We start from the raw sequence: 17,840 nt of genomic DNA on the forward strand, positions 1-17,840 counted from the left end.
GGTCCCTGATTTCTCTGGAAATCACAGCATACATCAGCTGAAATTATTTCATACCCTGCACCAAATATCAAAGATTTCTTATGTCACCACCATATAAAACCGGGAAGGATTTTTAACTCCTGGGTACAAATAGGAGCAATAATATTAATACTCCATAGGAAGTGCCCCCATTCAAATCTGGCAGAACAGAAGGTTGAGCAGAAAGCCGCCAGACCTAGATTTGAGGAAACATTCCCAACATAGTCAAGAGGACGTCATTAAGTGTAATTATGGAAAGGCTTTGGAAATCTAGGAAACACCCACAGTTTCCTTCTGATGCATGAAGGAGCACATCTGTTTCTTCTGATCCACAAACAAATTATTTTTAATAAAAATTTCAAACAACCTATATGGCAAGAATCTTGTTTTTATTATTTTAAGGATCGCAAACATTTCTCCTTGAAACCCACAGTTTTCCAGAAGCAAGCGTCCTGGCTTTCACAGGGCTCTTAAACCAGTTATCAATCAAGTGGTTCACCTCAGGAACTTAATATCCCAATCATGTGAATCCACTGTACTCTAGCTACAGCCAGACACAGCTTCATACAAAGTAATTACTGCATTATAATTAAATGTCTCAACTAGATACAGTAACAGCACACTAGCTTACATAGCAGCTTTGCAGCAGAACTTCAATAGTTTAACTCCCAGGTTCTCTGCAAAGCAGTACTGAGTGCACAACCTTGTACCTTGATAAATAAATGTTTATAATTGCCTGTACCCAAATGATAATTTAAAAAGCAATAGGGAGGCAGCAGGAGGGAAGATGAGATATGAAGGTAAGCTAGCTAATAATTTAACAGAATATCACAAGAGTATTTTTTAAGACATCTAAAAGGTTAAGAGCGCGGTAAGAGTGTATATCGGGCCACTAGAACATGAGGCTAGAAATGTTGTAATGAGGAACCAGGAAATGGTGGAGGAACTGAATAGGCACTTTGCATCAGTTTTCACAGGCACCAGCAGCATACCAGAACTTCAAGAGAGTCAGAGGTGACTCTAGTGGCTATCACAAAGATCCAGGTGCTGGGGAAGCTGAAAAGTCTGAAGATGGATAAATCACTCAGCCCAAATGGAACACACCCCACAGTTCTGAAGGACGCAGCTGAGGAGATTGTTGAGGCATTGGTGGAGATCTTTCACGGATCAGTGGGGTAGGGGGGTGTTCCACAGGAGTGGAAAATGGCTAATGTAACACTCTTAAGGACGGAGGAAGGCAGAAGACAGGAAATAAACAGCCAGTTTGGTAGACCTTTGTCATTGGCAAGATTTTACAGTCCATTATTAAGGATGAGATTTCAAAGTACTTCAAAGTTCATGGCAAAACAATGCTGAGTCAGCACAGCTTCATCAAAAAGAAGGTCATATCTGATATATCAGTTAGAATTCTTTGCGGAAGTAATAAGCAAGTTAGATAAGGGAGAGCCAGTGGACACGAGCTACTCAGATTTCCAGATGTGCCTCACAGGAGGTTGCTTAATAAAATAAGAAGCCACAATGTAACGCGCAAGGTACGGACATGGATAGAGGATTAGCTGGTTGGTTAAGGGCAGAGAGTTGTGATAAAACGGAGTCTTTTTCAGGATGGCAGCTAGTGACTAGTGGACTTCTGCAGGGGTTAATGTGTAGACCACAGGCATTCACACCATACATTAACTATCTGAATGAAGGAACTGACAGTATTGTCTCTAAGTTTGCAGTTGGCACGAAGTTAGCTGGAAGGGCAGGTAGTATTGAGCAAGTGTGGAGGATGCAGAGGACTTGGACTGTATAGAAGAGTGAGCAAAGTGGCAGATAGAATTCAATATGGAAAAGTGTGAGGTTATGCACTTTGGTAAGGAGAATAGAGACATGGAGTGTTTTCTAAACATAAAAATGGCTTTGGAAATCTGAAGCACTGTAGGAGTCCTATTCAGGATTCTCATGGAGGTCCATTTGGCAGTTAGGAAGGCAAATACAATGTTGAATTCATTTCAAATGGGCTAGAATACATGAGCAGTGTGTACTGCTGAGGCTGTATAAGGCTCTGGTCAGAGTACTTCTGGAATACTGTCAAAAGTTTTGAGCCCCATACGTAAGAAAGGATGTGTTGGTATTGGAGGTGGTCTGGAGAAGATTTACAAGAATGATCCAGAGAGGATGGGTTTGACATAAGAGGAGTAGTTGAAGAGTCTGGGTCAGTGTTTAGAAGGATGAGGCAGTATCTCACTGAAACCTCCAGAATACTGTGACAGCTGGATAGAGTGGACGTGGAGAAGATGTTTCCACTCGTAGGAAAGACTAGGGCCTAAGGATAAAGCTTGAGTGAAGGCATGACCCTGGCACATACTGAAATAACATCCCAACCCTTCCAATTTAAGTTTACTCATGTTGCTTACCATCTTTTTTCAAAGTGAACAACCTTATAATCTAGCTTTACATTTTCAAACTGAATTTTATATTATGGCTTATTACAAATAATTCTGTCTAGTTTTCAAATGCCTTATTTGCCTTCTCGAGCAGTTTTTGTGCAAGTAAGCAATCACTGAAAATGTTTGCAAATATTTTGGCTTTCCTGTCTCAGCTACTGTAAGACTGTTTTGTGGCTATTTAGTCAGGAAGGTTCTGTTATAACACTTGTTTTGTTAACAGAAATTGGCTGAAACACAATTGATGAACAGTGGACTCTTTGGACAACGCGAACTTTCTGCTGTACAGGTAGAGTGATTTCCTACGATGTGATTTTCTATAGCACGAGATCATGCAAGAGCACAACTGTTGTGTTATAGGAGAACTACCTGTAGAAAAGTAAAGAAACAATGGTTTCATGTTGATATCATGGAAACTATTTATATCCAATGCGGGATTATAGTATGCTCAGCCATTTCAATACATAAATGGCTAACATATGTACAATTATTTTTGACTTTGTCCTTCTAAAAGGTGACCAATTTGCCTCAGCTTGACAGTACAAGAGCTTACACTCCAATAAACCAGTTCAAACAAAGGGAATAAAAATACAGGGCTAAAGAACAATGTGTGGGGAGTAGAAATAATCAAATTGCTCTTGCAGGGAGCTGGTCAAGATCCTAAGAGCTGTATAAGACCAGAAGAGTCTGCCCCAACAGTCAATCATTATTGATATATTTCTCAATCCCATTTTCCTGCCCTCCCCCTTGATCCCCTTACTAATCAGGAACCTATCTGCCATAAATGCACTCAGTGATTTGGCCTCCACAGCCTTCTGCGGCAATGAGTTCCACAGATTAACCACCCTCTGGCTGAAAAGAATTCCACCTCATCTCAGTTCTAAAGGGTTGTTCCTTCGCCCAGAGGCTGTGCCCTCATGTTGTAGTCTCTCCTAATAGCAGAAACATCTTTTCCACATCCACTCTATCCAGGCCTCTCCATTTTGTAATTTTCAATAAGATCTCCACTAAACTCTACCGAGTACAGGCCCAGAGTCCTCAACCATTCCTTGTATGACAAAAAAAACAAGAAGAATGCCAGAAGCCACAGATGCTGCCGGACCCGCTGTGAAAACAGAGCAAGCTAATGTTTCAAGTCTCGATGGCTCTTATCAGAGTCAACATGAGCTCTTCACGTCAGCTCTGATTAAAAGTTGTCTACACTCAAAATGGTAACTTGCTCTTGCTGCTTGACACGTTGTGATTTCCAACATATTTTGTTTTCAGTACAGATTCCAGCATCTGTCAAAATTTGCTCCTACCTTGTAATGACATGCCCTTCACTCCAGGACAATTCTTGTAAAGTTCTTCTGGGCCCTCTCCAATGCTAGGACATACTTCCTTAGATAAGGGGCACAAAACTGCTCACAATAGTCCAAACACAGTCTGACCAGAGTCTTATACAGATTTAGCAGTACATCCCCATTCTTGTATTTGAGCCCTGTTCAAATGAATGCTAACATTGCATTTGCCTTCCTCATTGTTAACTGAACCTGCATGTTAACCTTAAGAGGTTCCTGAAGTAGGACTCCCAAGTTCCTTTGCGCATCAAATCTCTGAAGCTTTTCCCCATGCAGCCTCTATTCTTCCAACAAAGTGCAGAACCTCATACTTTTCCACACTGCATTCCATTTTCCGCTTCTTCGCCCACTTGCCTACCCCATTCAAGTCCTCCTGTATCCTCCCCAGCTCCTCTACACTACCTGCCCCTCTGCAGATCCGAACTTCGATACCATTCTATGATTCAATACTATTCTGCATCACATCAGCACAACAGAGCAATACTGAGCAGCAAGGAGGATGAAAAGGAACAGTTAACTATAATGCAAAGGCTTTAAAATAAACATAAAATAGATGTTTGAAACCTTAAAGTTAGCAAAAGTTAACAGACAGTGTGGGGATTCCATACAAACATGCACAGCAGACAACTGTTGAAATTAGTTATCAAATAAAGACAAGTACGTCACAAATTACCTGCAAGTTTGGTTGATACTTCTGTGTAAGACTGCATAAATGCCATGGACACAGCATCCCCTAAAAGATCAACAATAAAAAAAATTAACACTGCAAAAGCTCTGTAGATTAGACTACCATATATAATCAAAAGAAGGTCTAGGTATTCAAGTTTCTCATGCAAGCTCTGTCCTTACTCCTTTCATAACTTTCCAATCAAATCATCTTATATTAAATCAATCAAGTGTGCTGCTGAGATACCTGAGGAGCCACAAAGGAATGAAGACCCTGATGGGATTTGTACACCGGCCTCCTTGCTAGCCATGATATGGGGAAGAAAATAAGTCCGGAGATAGAAAAGGCATAGAAAGAAACACACTATTACAATAATCAAGGGAGATTTCAAAACACAGGTACACTGGGAAAATCAGATTGGGAGCAAATTTCAAGAAAAGGAATTTATGGAATGTCTGTGAGTTTTTTTTTGGAGCAACCCGTGGTACAGCCCATTTCATAATGTGTAATCTGTAACCAGATGTAACAGGATTACAATTGAGTAAAGGTAATTACAAAGATACGAGGCAAGACCTGGCCAGAGCTGATCAGAAGAGGAGCCCAACAGGGAAGAGCAAGCCAGGGGTTTCTGGAGGTAATTCAGGAGACACAGCAGAAACTTATCCCAAGGAAGAAGAAACATACTAAGGAATGGGCGAGACAATTGTGGATAATGAGGGAATAAAAGAAAAAGAATCCAATGTGGTGAAGATTAGAGGGAAACCAGAGGTTGGAGGGGGTCTTAAAAAACCAAAAGATAAATAGAAAAGCAATAAAGGGGGGAGAAGCTAAAATATGAAAGTGAGCTAGCTATTAATATAAAAGAAGATTGCAAGGGTTTTTTTAAGACATCTAAAATGTAAGAGAGAAGCAAGAATGGACATTGGTCCACTGGAAAATGAGCCTGCAGAGTTAGTAATGGGAACAAAATAAAAGGCAGAGGAATCGAATAGGCACTTTGCATCAGTTTTCACAGTGGAAGACACCAAAAGCATACCAAAACTTCAAAAGATTCAGGGATCAGAGATGACTACAGTGGTCATCACTAAGGAAAAGGTGTAGGGTAAGCTGAAAGGTCTAAAAGATGAATAAATCACCCAGATCAAATGGCCTACAGTCCAGAGTTGTGAAGGAGACAGCTGAGGAGACTGTGGAGGCAATGGCGGTGGTCTTCTGGAAACCATGAGAATCAGGGAGATCCCAGAGGTCTGGAAAATGGCCAATGTAACACCGCCGTTTAAGAAGGGAGAGAGATAGAAACTGCCAGTTAGCCCGGCCCTAGTCTTTGATAAAAATATTATTAAGGGTAAGATAGTCAAGCAGCTGGAAGTGCATGGTAAAATAATGCTGAGTCATCACAGTTTTTGTCAAGGGGAGGTCATGTCAAACAAATATGTTAGAATTCTTTGAAGAGGTAATGAGCAAGTTAAGACAAAGGAGTAGCAGTGGATGTGATCTATTTGGATTTCTAGGAGGCTTCTAATAAAGTGATGCACAGGAAGTGGCTAGATAAGAGATAAGTGTTAGGGGCACTAGCATGGATAGAGGATTGGCTGACTGGCAGAAGATTGGGGATAAAGGGGTCTTTTTCGGGATGGCAGCTGGTGACAAGTGGAGATTCTCAGGGGTCAGTGTTAATGACCTGGAGAAAGGAACTGAGGATATTGTTGTTTAGTTTGCAGACAAAGATGATATAAAGATAGGTGGAGGGGCAGGTAATGTTGAGGAAGCAAGGAGACAACAGAAGGACTTGGACAGGCTAGGCAAGCGGGCAAAGAAATGGCAGATGAAATACAATATGAGAAAATGTGATGTTCTGCACTGAACTGCTGGGGAAGGGTCACCGGACCTGAAACGTTAACTCCGTTTTCTCCTTCACAGATGTCGCCAGACCTGCTGAGCTTTCCTAGCAACTTCTGTTTTTGTTCCTGATTAACAGCATCTGCAGTTCTTTTGGTTTTTAACAAGAAAGCATGTGACTTATGTTCAATGGCTAGCCAGCTACCTTGGGGTTAACCGATGAGTTGTGTTTTATTAAGCTGAGTATTACGATATAAAGAAAACCAGATGGTATGGGTCCCAATCAGTTTTTTGATTGAGAGTCATACCATCAGAAGTGCAGTTTAGTCTGTGGCTGTCCCCAGGCTATCAGAGCTGGGAAGAAGTCTTAAGCAGTTTAGCAGTTCAGACAGACAGGATTTTTCTGAAAAGTTGTTAGGAAATTGTGACAATATAAACTTCAGAACTTCAATAACTGTTCATGGATTGAAAGAATCAGCAATAACTCTTTCTGAAATATACTGTTTCCTACAAGAGAAGTGCTAACATCTGCTTGTGGCTAGATTTGCCTTGTGACAAATGGGCAATTTATTGCCTTGCAGAAGAATTTAAGAAGTTATTCGCAGGAGGGGCTGGGTTTTGAATAAACAGCTAACACAAGGAACAGAGAAGTCAGGTTAAGAGCAGCTAGTTTTCATTTCTGATCAGAAAGTCGACTACAGCCTTGGTGACTTCAGAAGTGCTATAAATAATGTCACACAATAAACTTAACAATTCAGAAAATCCCACAAGAATTCAGCTCTGGGATTCTTCAGCAGACTTCAGGCACTGTTGGTTGCAATCGTTGCTAAATTCCACCATTAATGAGGTAATGGTTAAGATGGGTTGTGAGGCTTAACTTGTTTACTTGAGGGATCCTGCTTTGATTGCTTCATGCAATAAAGTTTAAGTAATCATTTCAGTACAGGGGCTCTGCTATAAGACGATAGTTGCATTCCAGCAGTATAGAAATTTGTGCTATATAATGGGGCCTAAAGGAAAGACGGGTTAGGGGTACAGAGGACACATAACACTTATATTTTCCAAAAATCTCCCTCGGTTGTGTGGCTTCATTCTTATAGCTGCAGTTATAATGACAATTTATCAGACAGGTGATACTGCAAAGAGGCAATGCATTTCTATATCTGACCTTGTGTTTGCAATGAAGTGACAGTTGGGCTTTGAATAAAGTTCTGTCACTGAGAATCCCAGCAATGGTCAGTAATCAGTCATGGCAGTGCAAGCATGATTCATAAGAGGTGAGCAAAATTGTGTGAGATAGAGCTCACAGCCAGCAACACTCCTTGAAACCGCACCCCTCACTGAAATTGACACTTCGGCAATTTTTGGTAAGATTCCCTCATCTGTTTAAGTGCTGGCCTGACCCGACATTCCATCAGCACAGACATCTGGTAGACTTTCAGACAAGTGACACAGAGGAATGTGACCTTTCTTTCCTATATACCTCATTGGCAGAACAGTTCTCAGGAAGGCTCAGCAGACCTGACATGACAACTCTGATGTTTTCTTCATAGATGTTGCCAGGCTTGCTGAGTCTTTCCAGAAACTTCTGTTTTTGCTCCTGATTTACAGCATCTGCAGTTTTTTTTTTGGTTTTGATGTTAACGTTATATTCAAAACATGCTATATTGAAGTTCTCAGAATTCAGAAATTTAATTAGACAAGTTTGCACAAACATTTCAGTTACTAAAACATCCAGAATCTTGTGGTGTTTGGAATTTCTAAATCCTTGCCATGATTGCTTAATTATAGAGAAACTGTAACATGTTGAAGTTATTTTAATGCTCTCAAAGTTGACACAAACTGCATTCAAACCTCAATCCCACAAACATTGGAGTCATTTTGGATTTAGCAAATATTTAATTGGCCATAAAGTTCAGCTCATAAACAGCTGTTACTTTCAGCTGATCATAGGATACAAGACTCTATTAAGAATATAGAAAGCATTGCACGTATATTGGGAAAGTGAACTCGGGAGATATGGAATCAAGGCCAAGTAGATGAGTTATTATGATAAGGTTGCCATCTCTAATTGGATGCAGTAAGTTTGACTTAACTCGCGGAGTGCTGCTATTAAGCCAATAGTATGCTCTGTTATCACACAAATGGGTAATGTGGAATATGAATTTCAGTGCTGGTGTTATGACGGCGGTGAATCATATCAAACAGCATTTCCCTTCAACAATAACAATTGAAAAGAATGAAGGTACTGACAGTGTTTGAATTCAACTATCCAACAAAATTTAGTTCCTTTCCCAGGGCAATGCCTTACCAATCAAAGTCAACCTACTGGCTTAAAATTTAAACAAAGCCTGGCAAGTTAACTGTCAACTATCATTAACCAATGAGTTCTCCTTGACAACATGTCAACTGATCAGAATTCCCTTGGCAACCAATCAGCACTCTCCTCTCATATGGTGTGAATGGCTGTTCTCCCTTAAACTAGTATTCTTGTAAACAGCCCTTACAAATGCATGATGAAAATCTTCACTAGACTGTGTCTTTTTGCAGCAAAACTCGAGTTGTGATCACATTATTTGCTTTCTTTGCCTCTGGTTTGTGGCAGCAGCTTTACGCACTAACTTTTTTAAAAATTCACTCATGGGACATGGATGAATCTGTTGCCCATCCATAGTTGCTCTTGGGAAGGTAGTGGTGAGCTGCCTTCTTAAACGCTGCAATTCACGTGCTATAGGTAGGCTCACAATGCTGTTGGGGAGGCAATGCCAGGATTTTGACACAGGGGCAACAGAGTTGCCATTTATACACAGCCAGAGGAGGAGGGCGGGAGGAAGGGGAAAGAAAAGATGAAAGGAACTTTGATTGCACTGGATTGTAATAGCTATTCACAGCAATTGCACCATTACCTGACATTAATCATAATTCTTATAATGAACAGTAATATAATAACTCATTTAATTTGTAACAATAAATACACCTGGTTAATGCATCAGTAACCAATAATTATACAATACACTGCAAATCACCACAAAATCAAGCCTGAAACTATAGGCTCAAGGCTCAGCTTCACTACAAAATCAAAGCTATTTCAAATGAGATAACAAGGTGTGGAGCTGGATGAACACAGCAGGCCAAGCAGCATCAGAGGAGCAGGAAAGCTTGGCCTGCTGTGTTCATCCAGCTCTACACCTTGTTATCTCAGATTGTCCAGCATCTGCAGTTCCTGCTATCTCTGAAACCATTTCAAATGAGTCTGATTTCTTTTTGGTTGTTGTTCATAAAGAAATAGGAAATAATTACCAAGTGAATCAAGATCCAGCATGCCACATTCCCTGCCGCACTCTAAGGTGTCGAGTAATAATTTATCAGTCCACCAGCCATATGGAAAGTGGTAGCAAAATGGAAATGTCACAGGTTTGATAACTCCATTCCCAGCTTTCTGCATTGCGATAATTATGCAATTGTTTGACTTTTTCTCCCATAAACTATTCCTTATAACTAGCGCTAGGACGTTGGCACAGAAGAAATTCTAACTGGGGGATAATGTGGCTAAATTTACAATGGTCTAATCAATGTAAGAACACTTATACCCACACTCCCATTGAGAAAGCCCTAGCAGGACACTGTATGCCTGACCAAAACAGTTTTTGCTGTCCCTTTATTTGGAGGATTATGGTAGTTAAATTTTAATTGGCCTAATCAATTCAGGATGTCATGATGATCGTTTTGACGTAACACACTCCACATCAGGAAGCTCCAGTTAAGGTCCATAAAAACATCCCTCACTCACACATACAGCTAACTCATTCAATTATAATAGATAAAGCAAGCCTTAGTAATGGAGCCATGAAAATATTATTGGTTATCATAAAAACCCCTCTGGCTCACTAACGTCCTTTAGGGAAGGAAACCTGCCTCACCTGGCCTGGTCTACACGTAGTTCCATCCTGATCTCTGAAATGGCATCATGACCCACTGCTCAAGGGCAATTAGGGATTGAGAATAAATACTGACCTTGCCAATGATGCAATTAAACTCTAGCATTTGAGTTTGGAAGTTTGGTTATTTCGAACTTCTGAAAACCAGGAGGCATAACTGGGTGTTGCATAATGCCCAAAGATTTGGATAGAATTTATGCTGAATTAGATTCAGAATAACCATTCCAAATTAATGCTGGACGGACAGACAGACACAGAGCGCGAGACAGAGAGCGCGCGAGACAGAGAGCGCGCGAGACAGAGAGCGCGCGAGACAGAGAGCGCGCGAGACAGAGAGCGCGCGAGACAGAGAGCGCGCGAGACAGAGAGCGCGCGAGACAGAGAGCGCGCGAGACAGAGAGAGAGAGCGCGAGAGAGAGAGAGAGAGAGCGCGAGAGAGAGAGAGAGAGCGCGAGAGAGAGAGAGAGAGAGCGCGAGAGAGACAGCCAGTATCATTTGCAAACAAAATGACATCCAAACACAACTAACACCCAACTAAACGACACCAGTGGAGAGGAGAGTGGGGATGAAGTGGTCTATCTCAGGATGGCAGCCAGTGACAAGTGGCGTTCCGCAAAGGTCAGTGTTGGGACCACAACTTTTCACTCTATACATTAATGAACTGAATGAAGGAACTGTGGGCATTCTGGCTAAGTTTGCAGATGATAAAAGATAGGTGGAGGGACAAGTAGTATTGAGAAAGTGGGGAGGCTGCAGGTAGATTTGGACAGGTTAGGAAAGTGGGCAAAGAAGTGGCAGATGGAGTACAATGTGGGAAAGTGTGAGGTCATGCATTTTCTTAAGAAGAATAAAAGCATGGACTATTTTCTAAACGGGGAGAAAATTCAGAAGTCTCAAGTGCAAAGAGACTTGGGAGTTCTTGTCCAGGGTTCTCTCAAGGTAAACTTGCAGGTTGAGTCAGTAGTCAGGAAGGCATATACAGTGTTGGCATTTATTTTGAGAGGACTTGAATATAAAAGCAGGGATGTACTACTGAGGCTTTCTAAAGCTCCGGTCAAGCCACATTTGGAGTATTGTGTGCAGTTTTGGGCCCCACATCTCAGGAAGAATGTACTGGACCTGGAGCGGGTTCAGAGGAGGTTCAGAAGAATGATCCCAGGAATGGAAGTTTGAAGACTCTGTGACTATACTCATTGGAGTTTAGAAGGATGAGGGGGGATCTAATTGAAACATTACGAATACTGAATGGCCTGGACAGAGTGGATGTTGGGAAGATGCTTCCTTTGGTAGGAGAGTATAGGACCTGAGGGCACAGCCTTAGAGTCAAGGGAAGACCTTTAAGAACAGAGATAAGGAGAAGCTTCAGCCAGAGAGTGGTGAATCTATGGAATTCACTGCCTCAGAAGGCTGTGGAGGCCAAGTCATTGATACATTTAATACTGAGTTAGGTAGGTTCTTGATTAACAAAGGGATCAAGGGTTATGGGAGAAAAGCAGGAGAATGGGGTTGAGGAACTTATCAGCCATGATTAAATGGCACAGCAGACTTGATGGGCTGAAAGGCCAAATTTCTGTTCCCAGGTATTATGGTCTTATCATCTTAAGGTAAGTTCTCCACTAATAACTGGGAGATAAAGGACAATGGCAGTATAAAGTACAAGCAATTTTTTTTCCAGTGGACACCTCCAACTTAAGTTAAACCATCAGATCCAACAAAATGAATTTCAATACTTGGTATCTGGCATACTTGGTGAACTCGTTGACAAATTGCTTGCCAAAATTGAAAAATACAGCCAGATCAAAGGTTAAGGATACAAATGAAATGTTGCTAGTTCTGCATACTCTGAAGTACAAAAACGTCTGTTTGGAGCAAGAGAAGTTCACAATATCTCAGGTTTTTGACATTGCCAGAGCCAATAAAACCATGAGCAGAGATTCGAAGACGCTGCCTAACCAAATAGCTTGTCATCAGTTAAGTCACGAAAAAGATACAAGGACTGATGTCTTGAATCAGCAACAAAAAGAGGCGCATTAGAAAGAAAGATCACCAATAGCTGTGATGACCACCTGAGATCACAGACAAGTGAAAATAACACCTATGTGGGCTATACTGCTGAGCTTGTGGAAACCTTGGGATGAAATATGCAGAACAAAAGAAGGTAGTAAAAATGTTACGAAAGACTGAACAATATGATGAATGGGGAAAGAAAATAAACCAAAACATCCATATCCTTCATCATGAAGGTGTGTTTGGGGATACAGGCGTAGGAACCATGCAACTGAATGAAATGTTTGAGCACAACAGTTCTCATAGGAAAGAAATTCACTCCATTCAAAGAAAATGAGAAATAAGCTCTCAGACATAAATCTGGATACTAGAACACAAGATAACATTATTCCATACAGACTAGAGGAGAGGGTCTGGCCTGAAAATTTGAATGGAAATGATTACCTAAGGAAAAATGTTAAAAGACTGAGAAAAGTCATGCCCATGGCATATAAGGGAAGTAGATTCAATAACAGGAACAACATCAATCAGTGGGGCATACAAAGGAAAAGATGTCACCTTTATATTCTATGTAACTGAAACAAATAATTCTAAAATATTGGGATTGAGTAGTTGTAATGAGCAGACCATGAGGTAGAAAAGGTGGTGGTAAGAATTGAAAGTAGTAAACTAACTGAAAGGTACCCTCCAATAAGACGCAAGAATGTCTGGTAGAATCGTCTGAAGAAATGTATGATCATCAGCCGGGAATGTTAGCAGTGGTGCATAAGGGGTGCACAATCCTTTCCAGGAAGATGCCTGGAAAATCCAGGAAATGTGGGAACCACGAGGTACAGCAAATATAACCTGGATGCAGTTGCCTGTGGCACACTCGTATTGTCCCTTAGAGCCAGATGGCTCTGGTTCAAGTCCCACCTGCAACGGAGGTGTGTCATAATTAAACATGTTGAGTAAAAAAAATTGCACATCAGAAGGAAGCAACACTGATGACACTGCAGCCTTATGTGCCTTCAGTTAAAATTATGCACACATATTTAGAAACAAGTGTTAGCTAAATAACTGCTGACTGACTTTTTTTGGCCTAAACATGGGTTGTTAAGACAAATTATTGACTTCGTATTTTGTTGCTCACAAGTACAGAGATGTTTATGCTCAAATTCCAACGATGCAAAACTTTGTTCACATTACATAAGATCTGCCTGCCTGCAAATCCAAGCTTCCGGGCAAAAATGTCTGCATAAGCTTAATGGCATGCACAGAGCTTTCTTCTAAATAAATTTCAGGATGACAAGAATCCTGGCCATCAACATTTAAATCAAGACTCAGAAGATTTTTTTTTAAATGATCGTGGGAAGGTCAAAGGACTCTGACCTGGGCTCATAGTCCATGCCATTTCAAATAGAAGCACTCAGAGAAGGCAGCTTCAGGAACTCCTCTTCGCTTGGCTATGATTTGACACCAGACTTAGAATATAATTTTAATAATTATATGAAGCAGAAATCACTTTTCACTGTCATTAACATTTACAATGCAACTTATGTGAAGAAGTCCAAACTTCATAAAATATGAAGTGTACGAAACATTCACTCCCTCTAGCAAGGCTGTAGATTCTTAGCAAACCAACAAAATGCGGTGCTGCAAATCACCAAGGTCCCTGCGACAGCACTTTTCAAACCTATGACCTCCACCACCTAGAAGGACAAAACCAGCCGACGCATGGAAAAACCTTCTCCCCTCCTGAAAATTCCTATCGATGTCACTCAGCAACCTGACTTGCAAATATATTATCAACCTTCCATTGTTGCTTGGTCAGTGTCTTGGAACACCCTGTCTTACTGTACTTTGTGATACCTACAGCACATGGACTGCAACAGTTCGGAATGTAGCTGTTGAACTTGAGATTACTATCCATGGTACGGACAAGCACGGGCAATAAGTGGCTGTTTTGCCAGCAATGCTCACATTCCAAGTCTGAATGAATGAAACAAAAAACAGTTCTTGTCTCAATATTTTCACAATGAGCTACAAAATCTGGTACCAAAGCTATCCAGGCAATGTCATGTATCTTGAAATGAACCCCAAATCAAGGCTCACCAGTTGTCTGTCGTTGACCAAAGCAGATGGTACTCAAGGTGAACACATAGTGGTCACCTTATTTGATTCATAACCAGATGCCCACCTCAGAGAAGGGTTTAAATACCACTAAATCAGCTAGTGGAAATTAAATACAATTAATTAATAAATCTGGAATTATAAAGGGATAAAACGATGTGGGATTTATCCACAAAAATGTTCTGTTTACTGTTTCACCTCAATTCCATTGATCATAACTACAGCAATGACTCCAGAAATATGTACTTTCATTTTGTAATATTATTATTAATTTACAAATGATGTGTTCAATATCAATAAATTACCATGATGTGATATGAACAATTTCATTATAGCCCATCATGAGGTATCATCTAATTAAGAACCGTGACTAAGAAAAGCAACAGGAGGACTGACAATTCCACCTTAGTACACATCATGAACTTCAGGTGTCCGCAGAAAACTGAAAATTGACAAAATATGCTGTACATACACAGACAACTGACACCTAGAAAAAAAAGCTACAATCAACCTGTTTAAAAGAAATCAAGAATATTTGCTATGTAAATGATTGTATACAAACATCAAAAGCATAAACGTTCACTATTTATTTGCTCCATCTGGTTAAATTAGTCAATCATATCATCATTTTATACACATCCACCATAATATGCTTATGCATAGAAAATGCAAACTTTCAATTTGTTTTGTATTCATCTCGACATGTTGCACCAAATTACTTTTCATTGTGCTTGACGGATGAATTTTCGTTCGAACTTTGTAATTTGATACTTAGCCCAGGAATTCTTTCCACTTCATCTTTACAAGTTAAACTAAATTATCAGCTTATATCCTTAAAATGTCTCAGTACTTACAAGCAGTGTAGAACAGCACCACCACGTGGGGAATTGTTTCTAAGATTGCAGGAAAGCTGACATCTGTCAGTGCTTGAATTAAGCCTACATCATGCTCCCTCCCTATGTATGTGTTGATAGTTTGTGCTACTTCATCATCTTGAATATCTGAAGTACAGAAAATAATCTTCAGATCCAACTGACCAAAATAAGATTAACATTTTTCCTAATCATGCATTCACCCTTTATGAAACTGAAGCATTTTAATGCTTACACTGCAAGTTAAAAAAAAGGTTTTGCGACTAGTTTCAAAGGCATCATAGATGGTGTAAAGTGACTTTCCTGGATGCCTCTAGAAGTAGCAACACTAAAGCTGCAAAGACTGTCATTTTGTCTGGAATGCTTACTTTTCATATACCAAAGTGATTGCTAACCTTCTTGTAAAATACATTCAAAACTTATCTACTTTAACCTTTTCTAAAAGAAGTGATTACTCTCATCTCAGGAAACTATAACTGTACATTGCAGAACAGGAGAAAGCTGAGAATAATGAGGCATCCTTGTTATTTGATCCCAGAGGTACACAATTAATCATCATAATTCAACATTAAATTACAAAGGAAACAATCTCCACAAATAAAGTATAATATAAAAACATTTCATCAAAAAAAATCATACATTTTGTTGAAATAAACATTAGAATAAAGAGCTATTCCAGTTCTGTCAACAAATGGATTTGTCCTGGCTGACTTGCTGTTGTATAGTGCTCTTTGTTCTTACTTCATCTTTCTTTAAGCATATACAATAGAAAAAAGTAAATACGGGAACTGCATCAATATGTGATGAATTTGCGCCATATGCGTTTCTGTTATGAAGAAGACTATTCAGATCTATTTTAATGTGAACAGTACCCTCAATCTATTTGTTAGCATGACATTTCTGAAGGAGGTCTTGAGGTGCATGGTAGGATCCAGAATCTCGGGGTCAAACATTCCTGAATTGGCCCCAGAAAAAGCATTCAGGATGCATGTCATAAATTATCTTCGCAGGAATCTTTCTGCCACTTTCCTATTATTCTCAGAAAAGGGAATATAAAAAATGTTCGAGAAGACATGCTAAAAGCATTAACATTTTTGAATCAAGTATATATAATGGTATGGAATTATTGCAGTTTTAAAATATGCTTTCATTAAGAAGAATTCCCACTCTGCTTATGCTTAGTTACTTAACAGGAGGTTCTGGAGTTTAAATACACTGAGCAACTTTAAGTAGATGTTACCTAGTAATACAATGCATCTATGTTACGAACTTGTACTCCTCTCTTATGATATAAAGCATATAATGGTAAATGAAAAGTTGCTCCTTACTCTCCACGTATGGGGGTTGTCATTATATTTTGCTCTTTTCTGCTCTAATTGTATTTCACCATACCTAGGAAATCCAAATCTTCATTTTCCTCTTCTTCATCTTTAACCCCACTGGACACATTTGTCACTTCACCTTTGACAAGATCAACTATTTCTTCAACTGATGTTATAACCAAATAATTGATGGGTAAGTCCTAAAGAAACACAACATATCAGAAGTCAGACAAAAACAAATTTCTAAGGGTTATATATAGTTAACCACAGAAATGGCCCAGTTCATAGCTTTCAGAAATTTACTTTTGGTGAATGCTTCAATGTTGTAAGAAAATAAAAGCCACATATTAACTATTCATAACTGGATTACAATTCACATATATGCATAATTTTGTTTCATGGTCAGGATATTGCCACAGGATTTTCCTCTGGGCAGTAACTTATGCTCAACTATCTTCAGCCGCACCATCAATGGCTTTTCTTCCATAAGATCAGACCAACCTGTGATCTCTAGCACACTGAAAAAAAGGGTAACTGGAACACCACTACAAGTTCCCCTTCAAGCCACATGCCATTCTAACTTGGAACTGTGTAACTGTTCCTTGACTAACACTAGTCAAAATCATTGAACTTTCTTCTTAACATTACTTTGGGTACACCTACAGCACATGCATGCAACAAGTCAAGAAGGTGGTCTTAGTGAAAAAGAGAAGGGGGGATAAAAGCAATTATTAGGTCATTTAGCTTAACACTTGTTATTGGAAGAATACTAAGGATGTAATTGTAGGGTATTTAAAAATACATAATATACTCAAGCAGAGTCAGAATGACGTCATGAAGGGCTGACAGGTTTATCACAGTTCATTGAGGAAGTAGCAAGCAGCATAGGCAATGGGGAATCAGTAGATGTAAAATGTTTAGATTCCAAAAAGATATTCAATAAGGCGCTGGACATTATGCTACGTAAAAGATGAGTCGATGGTATTGGGGACAGTATGTTATGGGCATGATGCAGATTAATGACTTGGATGAGCAAAGTGAATTTACTATCATTGAGTTTGTGGATGAGACAAAAAAAAGTTGGGAAAATAAGTAACAAGGGGATGACACAATGAGTCATGGGGTGAGGGATGTGAACAGGTTAAACAAATGGGCAATACTTTGGCAATTGGAATATCATGTGCAAAAATGTGATGTTAATTAAGCACATGAGCAGGAAGAATAGAAAGGCTGAATCATGTTTAATTGAGGAAAGGCTGTAAAGAGCTACAGTATACAGTTCACAAAAAGCTAGCA

General features: G+C 39.8%; 1 protein-coding gene across 3 annotated transcripts in view; it reads right to left on the reverse strand.

Annotated features, from left to right (window-relative positions):
* The window catches only part of txndc16 (thioredoxin domain containing 16), a 92,797-nt gene that overhangs the window by 44,634 nt on the left and 30,323 nt on the right, over window positions 1–17,840 (reverse strand). For all 3 annotated transcript variants that reach the window (XM_048538362.2, XM_059649152.1, XM_048538363.2), the window contains exons 11-13: window positions 16,615–16,744; window positions 15,205–15,351; window positions 4,461–4,520 (exon numbers count right to left, since the gene is read on the reverse strand). In XM_048538362.2, the coding sequence (XP_048394319.2) occupies window positions 4,461–4,520; window positions 15,205–15,351; window positions 16,615–16,744 (337 nt within the window). The remainder of the gene's footprint in view (window positions 1–4,460; window positions 4,521–15,204; window positions 15,352–16,614; window positions 16,745–17,840) is intronic.

Source organism: Stegostoma tigrinum, chromosome 10, assembly GCF_030684315.1.
Source record: "Stegostoma tigrinum isolate sSteTig4 chromosome 10, sSteTig4.hap1, whole genome shotgun sequence".
NCBI lineage: Eukaryota > Metazoa > Chordata > Chondrichthyes > Orectolobiformes > Stegostomatidae > Stegostoma > Stegostoma tigrinum.